At 40.3% G+C, this 10,486-nt stretch overlaps 2 protein-coding genes across 3 annotated transcripts in view; both read right to left on the bottom strand.

The window, feature by feature from the left end:
- LOC101864036 (tigger transposable element-derived protein 4) overlaps positions 1-2,468 on the bottom strand; it is a 27,111-nt gene extending 24,643 nt beyond the window's left edge. Inside the window, exons 1-2 of one of the 2 annotated variants that reach the window (XM_005111560.3) lie at positions 2,308-2,468; positions 379-650 (exon numbers count right to left, since the gene is read on the bottom strand). In XM_005111560.3, coding sequence (XP_005111617.1) covers positions 379-650; positions 2,308-2,423 — 388 coding nt within the window. In that variant the 5' untranslated portion in view covers positions 2,424-2,468. Of the gene's footprint in view, positions 1-378; positions 651-2,307 lie in introns of those variants that run through there. The other variant, XM_005111564.3, reaches the window with a different exon arrangement.
- Positions 2,469-5,742: 3,274 nt separating this feature from the next.
- The window catches only part of LOC100533426 (amyloid-beta precursor-like protein), a gene marked incomplete at its 5' end in the record, with an annotated part of 9,204 nt that continues 4,460 nt past the window's right edge, over positions 5,743-10,486 (bottom strand). Inside the window, 1 exon segment of the mRNA XM_013089913.2 lies at positions 5,743-10,241. Within this exon segment, the coding sequence (XP_012945367.1) occupies positions 10,218-10,241 (24 nt within the window).

The raw sequence follows: 10,486 nt of genomic DNA, 5'->3' as shown, positions 1-10,486 counted from the left end.
AGAGAGAGAGAGAGAGAGAGAGAGATAGAGAGAGAGAGAGAGAGAGAGAGAGAGAGAGAGAGAGAGAGAGAAAACAATAATAACAACGATGACGACAGCAACATCAGGAGCAAGATCAGCAGCAACAGCAACATCATCAATATATAGGAGAAAGGGGGAAGGAGACAACAACAATAACGAATATGAGCAGCAATAACAACATTAAACTTCTAGACAAATTTGGCATATCAAATACAAGTAGCTTCATAAATTATTCAACAACATCAATGAAGGAGATGAGGAAAAGAGAATGAGAGAGAAAGGAAAAGAGAATGAGAGAGAGGGAACGGAGAGAGAAAGAAAGACCAAGAGAGATTTATATATATATATACAACTCACCATTGGTAATTCCAGATGCAAGTGCACTGCTAAATCCAATCTCCTTTGTTTTACAAATAGGTGGACGTGAAGGTGTCAATTTAGGAGGAGGTTTCGGGGTGTCAAATTTGGTAGGAATTGCATTTTTTTTCAGTTGAAGGCGGCGTGTTGCTGTTGTACTAAACCAACAGGGTTCAAAGTGCTCAGAGCATAACCTTGTCGTTTGATACAGTTGCTCTGGATGTTTTCTTTCAAGGTCTTTTCTTCTTGCATTTATCACCCATTGCATACATCTGGTGATAAAAGTACAGTAGAGCACACCTATAAAGTACACTCTTGTGAAGAACTTACGGAAACAAAGAACACAATTCTTTGCCCCATTTGTGTGTTTTAAAGAACTTCTGATATAAAGAACTATTAACTGCCTGGACTTGTTCTTTATCTAACACCAATGTTTCACTAAAGAAATGTAACTATTGAAAGTTGATAAAAAAATATTTTTTTGGAAAGGGATCGATAAACGGATGTCACTGATTGAATAATAAGACGACATGAAGGATAACAATGACTCTATCGACCTCTTGGGCGGCATTGATTGAATAATAAGACGAAATGATTGACTGCAACATGCTGACTACTAACCCTTAAACTTAAACTGCGAGGTCCTTTAATTATAATTTATGCCATAACAAACTATAAATAAAGTTCAGAAGTCTGAGGCAGAGATGCAGTTTGAGTTTGAGGGTTAATGATGCCCGTTATCAAACTCCTCCCGTCTCCCCTTCCCATCTCTTTCCTAGCACATACCTGCTCAGGCCTGTCTCCACTCTGCAAGTAGGCTACTAGATCTAGTTGTCTCAGCCCCTTTTACCAGCAAAAGTTAATTTACTTTAAACCAACAGATTTAGTTTAATTTGATCAGTGCATCATCAACAAGACTAGTAAATAGATCAACTACTTGTGCTTGATCATCTATACAAGTCACAGCTTCAGGTCGAGATCTATATTATATAGATCTATGCTCTAACCTGTGGTGTCGTTGTTTTACAATACACTCGAATACGGTAAAGTGTATTAAGCCAAATGATATTTAGGCATTTCGGTTCTTACACGAGAATGCCACATAACTAGGATCTAGATCTAGAAGAATCAGTGCTTATAAATATCTTTGTCTGTTACTCCCTACTTTCCGCCAAGAACAATTTTGACACCAAAAACTGTCCCAAGTGCAAACTATTATTTTAGCGTACTTGTAGCAGGGAAGCCCCTACACCACCCCACCCCCTTTTTGTTGCCATTTTGTTGTTTTTGCACGAGGGACTCCCTACCCCCTTCTTTTAGGACAAAAAAAAAAGGAGAAAACTGGACTGACAACCAAAATGGTCACATACGGTGGAAGGTACGCCTAGGGTAACAACCGAAAAAGTGCCAAAGAATCTAAATCTAGATCTAGATCTAGAGATCTAAAAACACAGCATGTATTGTTTTCTAGATCTTGACAGGGAGATGAGAACTGAATTAGATCTAGATTAGTCTAGTCTAGATATTATTATTATCATAGATCCATCTAAACCAAAGACACTAGACTATCTCCAGATGCGAGGAAGCCTAGATCTAGAAAATCTAATCTAGATCTAGATTATATCTATATCTAGATCTAAAACCTATCTAGATCTAGATTTACAATATATATCGAATCTAGATCTAGATCTAGAACTTATAGGCCTATCTAATCTAGAATCTACATCTAGATATATCCAGATCTAGATCATCTAGAATCTAGATCTAGATTAGATCTACTTAAAACACAAGTTACAACAAACGCTTTCATTTATGGTGAATACAACAAATACAAAGGAAAGGTGTGTGTTTTGGAACAATTTTTCACGAAATAATAGCAAGAGATCTACGCTATTTAAGCTTTATCTACTTATCCACCAGTTGACTTACCTTTCAGGGTCTTTAGGAAAACGAAAAAAAGCTAATTCAGGTCGTCTGTTTTTTGAATTAGTGCAGTTTATTGCGGCACACCACTTACAGTGTGTGTTCTTTGGATCAGCCGCCATGTTTGTTTGAGTTTACCGTCCCAATTCCTGCTGAATGTTGCCACGGGATTGGTCAGATTCGCGGTCTGGCCCAAGCTGCCAAGGACAAGCGGGCTAACCCAGATTTTGTGGGTTTCCAGAAATCTTGACCAACACCAAGAGTGCACATTGCCCTACATACAGGAGATTTTTGGTTTCATTGGTGTGTATGTTTGTTTGGTTACAGAGAAAACTCTCCTTGTCTTTTAAAGAAACTGAATAAGGATCCAAAAACTTTACCTTCGATTTTCTCAAAACAGCCTTTTTCGGGATAGCCCCCTTGTGCTTAAAAGCGACCATTATATTAGGCCTAGATCTAACTCGTTTACGTTGCTCGGTCTTTGATAAAACTAAAACGTTGGAATGTGGAAAATCACGAGTTTGCCAATCATTCTGTCAGCTCTCTTCTAGATCTAGATTTCATCTTTTTAATTTAAAAACAGAAATGACTTCAGCTGACACCGACACTTTCTTCACCACAGACTCCTGGCCGCTTGGGGGACAGTTCACAAACGCCGTCAGCTAAAATTTAGCCAAAAGTGACCCCCCTCCCCCTTGTCATCTTCTGTAATCTTTCTTAGGACCCCCCCCCCCCAAAAAAAAAAAAAAAAAAAAAAAAAAATTTTTAAAATGACGTCAACTTTATCCGTCCTCTTGTACCCCTAGGGCGTCGAGGGGAGAAAGAGCTTCCTGTCTCTAGCAAGTTTGATGGCCTGGCTGGGTGGGATATTGAATGTTCTCCGGGTATCTTTCACACCCCGAATCCAGGTCTTTCTTGGTCACAACGTTTTATGTTACTGTTGTACATTGTATTGGCGCTCATAAGACCTAATGCAGTTGCGAGTGCCGTAAAACCTCTACAAAAACAAACAAAAACAAAGTACGTTGTATTGTATAGTATTACAAAGCGCTCAGACTCAGAGCCTGTGTACTCTCGGGGTTGAGCGCAATATATAAATGTCATTTATTATTATTATTATTTTTATTTTTATCGTTATCATCATTATAATTATCATCATTCATTGGTACAGGATGTTCCTGTAGATGTTAAAGAAAAGGGCGAGTCTTCTTCTATGGGGATGTGTGTCTAGTGTTTTGGCTGGTTGTCAATTTCATCTGGTTTACTTTTTTAATTTAATGTTTTTTTTGGTAAGTTAAAAATTTTTTTAAAACAGCGCTCGCAACCGCATAAGGTCATATGAGCATACAGGACACATTTAGTATTTTCAGTAGGTAGGCAATATTGAAATTTGCGCGGGTGGCGGCCGAAGCCTGCTTATATCTATCAATTTTAGATCACCTAGACTCTAGGGATCTTGAATGTGCGCAACTTTCACATGGGACCTCCGAGATTTTTCGTCCTTGTCCGAGAAGGCTAGGTGCAGATCTTTCCAACCAGAAGATCAGGGGTATGGTAGAAAGACAGCAGCAAGGAGCAGCCAAGGAGTAGCAGCAGTAGAAAGGCTGCAGGAAGAGTCAGGAGCCCAGAGGAGAGGGGGTGGGGGCAGAAAGTGGAGACGAAAGCAGACGACAGAACATTGCTAGAGAACAGGAAAGGACGTGAAAGGAGACAATTTTAGAAGAAAAAAAAATTGTCGCATTCCGGATTCGAACCAAGGACCTTTGAATGAGAGGTGAACACTTTAAACTCTAGGCCACGAGAGCCCCTTGGTTTAGTTTAGTTTTAGTAAAAATGTTACATCACTTGCAACACAGAAAGGCCATATAAGTGCCGAAAATTAGAGGTGTTACAAGAGAGTAACAAACACAAAAACGAAGGAGGAGAGATCAGGACGACAGATGTTTGATAGGAAAGGAGCAAACCTCCCCAAAAGCAACCGCCAACCACCCACAAGGTCATATGAGTGCCGAAGATTAGAGGTGTTACAAGAGAGTAACATACACATAAAAAACAGGAGAGATAAGACAGATAGATCATGTTTGATAGGAAAGAAGAAGTAACTGTTACTGTGAGGCAGCGTGGTGGAATCAGGCTCTCGTCGAAATAATAAAATCGAAAAAAAACAGCAGTTTTCTCCCTGCTTAGCAATTTTTATCAAATTTTTGTTTTTTGGCTCAACACCCTTTATGTCCATTTATAAACACATTCCTTGGAGGATTTCACCAAAAAATCTTGACTAAAGGCACAAAAATATAAATTTACAGTTTCCATGGACTCTCCAGCTTTGGAATTTACCAAGCTTTGGCGGCCATTTTCTCGCAAATTTTACTTCTTAAATACCAGGTGACCCCCACCTCCTTCAATCCAAAATCTCTCCACTTCTATTGAAGACGGATGGGTAATTTTTTCAATGAAAGCAGAACAAATGAACAAGCTTTAAGATGATACCAATAACTCAATATGCCCCAAAATTGACGAGAGCCTGATTCCACCACGCTGCCTCACGACTATTGGTAAGGTCCGGAATGCATGATTTGAGTTCGTATAGACAGAGTGAAATCTGTGTTGTTTTTGTACGTAAGCTGAACTGTGGAACTCAGATTCAACGAGCTTGGATTCAAGGAAAACTCGCATTCAACCAGAGGAGATGGATCCCCCGTTTTTTTTTCTTCTTCAAAATCAATAAAAATAACCCGGATTCAACGAGCACTTAAATCAGCAAGCTCGGATTCAACGAGGTCGCTTCCAGGGTGAACAGCCCGCACAGACGTGGCTTCGCTCATTTTTCTCCCACAACGAACTTTATCTATTCCCGGAAACCTTCCATTGTACCTGAATCGTGAACCATTATTCACTTAGTCGATTGCATGCGACCGAACAGCGAGTGGCTTCTTTCAAACCAACACACGCACTGTTGGCACGCGAGTGTCGGGAGTTGTTTTTTAGTTTTAGTAGAGGGTTTTTTGGCTCTCGCAACTGCATAAGGTCATATGAGCGCCAGAAGATTAGAGGTGTTACAAGAGAGTAACAAACATAAAAAAGAAGAAGGGGAGATAAGGACGACAGATGTTTGACAAGAAAGAAGAAGCAAACCACACCAGAGCACTCGCCAACCACCCACGTTGGGAGTTGGATGGGCGGTCTGCACACATGTGACTCTGAGCGTGTCAGGTCGGCAAAAACGCGTCAGATTCAAAGAGATTTTAGGTCAGGCCCGCGACATCGTTGAATCCGAGTTCCACTGTATGTGGCAGTCATAAAACCTTTTAAATGTCCACAAAACTTGGTTATTACTATCAAAGAAGACAACAGTGGGCAATTTCCATTTAAAAAATAAAAATTTGTACTTACCTTTTCTGTTGGGAGTAAGTGAAATAAGAAACAAGAAAACACTTGTGGTGGCTTTTTTGTTGTTTTTTTTATTGACTTTTTATTTTAGTGGAAATGGTGTTCTTGCTAGAGAAAGCAATATACAAAGCTGTGACGAAACGAAAAACAACGTAGCATTTTTTATCTTTCAAGCTTCATTGCTTCTGGCTAGGTACCCACCCCATTTACTTCTTGTTCGAACTGCCAATCTGATCAAAAATTTTTAAAAGAAAAAGTTAGCATTAAAAACAAAAACCAAAAACCAACTTAACGTTTGGTACGACAAGAAAACTATCCCGACGAGTGACAATGACATAGCTAGCATTACAACACAGACTGGACAGACAGCACCACGCCACATGCCCACGGTCCTTCCTTCCCCTCCGACCCCCCACAATCTATCTATCTAAGGCTCGAAGATCAAACAATGACGAAAATTTTTTAATTTTTAACAACAACCGTGGAACTTTAAAAAAAAAACGTTTGACAGACTTGACGACGACACACAAAACCATTTCCAGATCTAGTGGGGACTTGTAAATAAAACTTGTTAATAATAATAATTGTTACGACCGGTTACAGAAACTCACAATGACCAAAGACGGTAAAGATAGAAGTGACACATGACGAAGATGGCGAAAGATGCTCCGAGAAAAACACACAGCCATAGGGACAGAGGGGGCCACGGCCAACTTCTACCACACCTCCCCAATTCTCTTCAACCCTTCTAATCACCCCACTCTCTTCAACCCTTCTAATCACCCAACTCTCTTCAACCCTTCCAACCACCCAACTCTCTTCAACCCTTCCAACCATCCAACTCTCTTCAACCCTTCCAACCACCCAACTCTCTTCAACCCATCCAACCACCCAACTCTCTTCAACCCTTCCAACCACCCAACTCTCTTCAACCCATCCAACCACCCAACTCTCTTCAACCCTTCCAACCACCCAACTCTCTTCAACCCTTCCAACCACCCAACTCTCTTCAACCCTTCCAACCATCCAACTCTCTTCAAGCCATCCAACCACCCAACTCTCTTCAAGCCTTCTCCTGACCCCACTCTACTCAGAATCATTTTCCGTTTCTCTCCCCCCGACAAGTTAAAGACAGACCCGGCAGGCAAGCCGGCACCCGGCCAGCGAGAGAGAACCTCCTCAGACTCAAGACAGAGCTATGTAAGCTGCAGCTGCTACACTGGGGCTGGCAAAGTTGACTGGGCGGCCCCCCCCTCTCGGCATATTTCAGCGTTGGAATGTACGACTTATGACTCGTCTCTAACTAGTAGTAGTAGTAGCAGACCCTCTATGCTTGGAACGATGGGAGTATGGGACATAGCAAGTGTCAATATAATATATATATATGATATATATTAAATACATGTACATAAAATATGTAAATTCCACTCACTCGATGCTCATGAATACACGGAAAAGTAAAATTGCACATAGCACACACTGGTAATTTTCGCTGGAGGAAAAAAAAAAAAAGTACACAACGGTTGCCCTACAATTTTGAATGTAAAAATTTTCACTGGTTCATTCTACGCGAGGACAACACCACATAACATGAGCATTATTATATACCGTAAAGCTATCCAATCAACTGTGATCGTTTTTCCAACTTCTGTGACCCCGTACGGGAAAAAATTAATTTACATTCCATTTCTCACCGAGTGGTCACTACTAGTAAAATCCTCCTTTTTATTCCTTCCTACTCGACCGCATAAAATGTGATTAAAAGTCACGGCACAGACTGGATCTTACAGTCCACTGCTCAAATATTTCCCACGACATTCAGATCCCTGATTCCAATTAGGTGGGTGGTCAATAAAACAATAAAAAATCCTGGCTTCATAAAAAAAATTCCTTGTGATCAAAAAAAGGGGTGGGGGTGGGGGGGAATTAAGAAAACTTAACGTCAAGCTTTCTCTTGCACACAGAGTGAATGAAACTCACCGCCTTTTAAAACTAAAAGCCGCATATCCTGCATATATGCATGAAGCGTAAAACAGACTGGAAAAATCCTTAAATCGGTGAAAATGGAACAATATTTGTTCAAATCATGAGAATAGAACTGATGCTTTGTGGGTATTGTGTAAAGCCGAAAATACAATATATTATTCATAAACTGGGGAAACTTGTTCCCAGAAAGCATCATGGCCACAGAAATTAAAATTGTCGTGATTCTGAATAAAAGGGTCGCGATGATGTCGCCTGAGTGAGTAGCGCGGGTGGCGAAGCAATCTATATATATATCTTGACTTGCTCATCTGATACGCTAGAACTGAACACTGAAAATTGTTTAAAAAAAACTAACTAAAAGGCCTCAATTATTTTAGATGACGATATTCAGAGTTTCAGAAGTTGTATCAATTTCCAATTGGATGAGCTTCTTTTTCAAACCCGTGACAGCTAATCAACAAAAAAAAAAAAAAAAAAAAAATAAAATCCTGCTTCTTCATCTTCCTCAATAGGCACATAAAAACCCCCTCCCCAATGTCGAAAATATTAAAATAGCCTTAGTCAGCTAGAGAAGAAAATTAATTCATTATATATATATACGAGTATAAGCATGCATTCTGTAATATACTTGGTCTATTTGCAAAAAAATTCTATAATATGTGCAGAAAGCTAAACTAAAACAACATGCACACTGACCGTAAAGATCAGCGGGAAACAGTACATTGAAATATCAAAACTTGTCTACTGATTTAATAAAGTCTACAAAAACCTAAAAAAACAAAAACAACACAAAACAAAAACCTCCCAAAAAACAAACAACCCAAGCAACTTAAAACAACAACCAAAAAAACATTTCGTTTCGAGATGTACATTTCCAATCGACGAACATGGTGTAAAAACTGGTGAACAGCAATGAGCACGACGTGTATATATGTATAGATATATATATATATATCGACAAATAGAAATGATTACTGTCACAGCGCAAAAGTTAACCTTCCGTAAGACAAACGAAAAAAAAAATATTATGAGGAATGGATGAGGAATGATGAACGAATGAACGAACGAACGAACGAACGAACGATCGAATGAGTAGCTCAGAGTCAAAGAGTGGCTGGCGCGCTCACGATAAAACTGACCACCCTTCAGCCCGCAGCCCAGTCTCGGGGGTCCGTCCGTGCGGGAGGGGGAGACGAAGAGACTACCATGGTCGTCCTGCTCCCCCCTCTCCCGCTCTCGCCTCCTCCTCCGCTCTCATCACCCGCGGGAGTAAAACCAGGCCAGCTGCGACTGAACCCCTCCACGGCACTATTAAAAAAACAAACAAACCCAAAACAAGCTCGAAGCACGTGAGTGCGGCCGATAATAGCGCGATAATATATAAAAATAAAATAACTCCACCACTAAGGCAGGTATACTCCTTCCTTTCAAGCTTGGGAATTGATGTAAAACTTTACAATAACATACTGAAAACTTTTTTTTAAAAAAGGTTAAAAATATTCCTTCTCATTTTCGACTTCCTTCGGGAAGGACAGACACAAAAGCTTGTGTTTAAAAAAAACAAAACCCTTCTGAATAAGAGTTAAAAAGTTTCTTTCTTAAAAAAACGAAAACGATAAAATGACGTAAAAGTTGAAAGAACACGCAGAGCAGAAGGTACAGAATCGGTGGCGATAAAAATCTAGTTTCCACGATCGGTCCCGCGGATCCTACGGGGAGAAAGAAGAGCTACAAAAATCGTGGAACTGGGTAAAGCTTTAGAAACTCATCACACAGTCTATATTTACAGAGAAAGAAGAAGAGAGAAACTTAGAACCGTGTCGTTTTTTTCGAAAAGCACATTATATCACAACGCACGCAGTGCCCCGAGACACTTCTTTCTACGCACACACCCGACAGCTGTGTACACTGGGCTGCTTCTGCTTCCACAAAACGTCAGCTCAAAGAAACATGCGCAAAAAAATGAGGAGAAAGAAAAAAGGTACAAAAACATGGGTGGAACATCGGAACTTCCGTCACTACGAGTTGGAACATCGGAACTTCCTGCACTACGAGTTGGAACATCGGAACTTCCTGCACTACGACTTGGAATAGAATAGAATAGTTTTGATGTACAAATCAACAGCTCCTTATGTCTGTCTTCCAATTTCCTTTTATTGTATTTTTAAAAAATTATTTTTTTGGGGACACAATTGAATAAAATAATTAGCATCATGTACACATTCCAAATATAGAACGATTCAAACTGGTTACAATAAAAGTTACCATACTAAAAAATGGAAAAAAGGCATTCATTCACTTTCCGAAGTATTTCACCAAGTATTTGAACAAATTGTGAATGCCGTCAGTTCGCCTACTGAGGTGGTACACTGCGACTGCTGCTTCCCTCCGGGGCTCCCGATGGTGTTGGGCGTAGTGGGTCAAGGACGATGACGTGACCGCCGGGAGGATGAAGATGTCCACCCCCCACCCGCCCCAAAACAGGCAGGTGGCGATAGACACAAACATCCAACAAGTCACAAACACCAGCGCCCCACAAATCAAGCGTTGGGATTGCTTTGTACCTGAAACAGAGAGAGAGAGAGATGGAACTTGTAGTTTTTATGAGAGAGAGAGAGAGAGATGGAACTTGTAGTTTTTATGAAAGAGAGAGAGAGAGAGAGATGGAACTTGTAGTTTTTATGAGAGAGAGAGAGAGAGAGATGGAACTTGTAGTTTTTATGAGAGAGAGAGAGAGAGATGGAACTTGTAGTTTTTATGAAAGAGAGAGAGAGAGAGAGATGGAACTTGTAGTTTTTATGAGAGAGAG

This window comes from Aplysia californica, unplaced genomic scaffold, assembly GCF_000002075.1.
Source record: "Aplysia californica isolate F4 #8 unplaced genomic scaffold, AplCal3.0 scaffold01077, whole genome shotgun sequence".
NCBI lineage: Eukaryota > Metazoa > Mollusca > Gastropoda > Aplysiida > Aplysiidae > Aplysia > Aplysia californica.
This window is presented reverse-complemented; position numbering and strand designations above follow the sequence as displayed.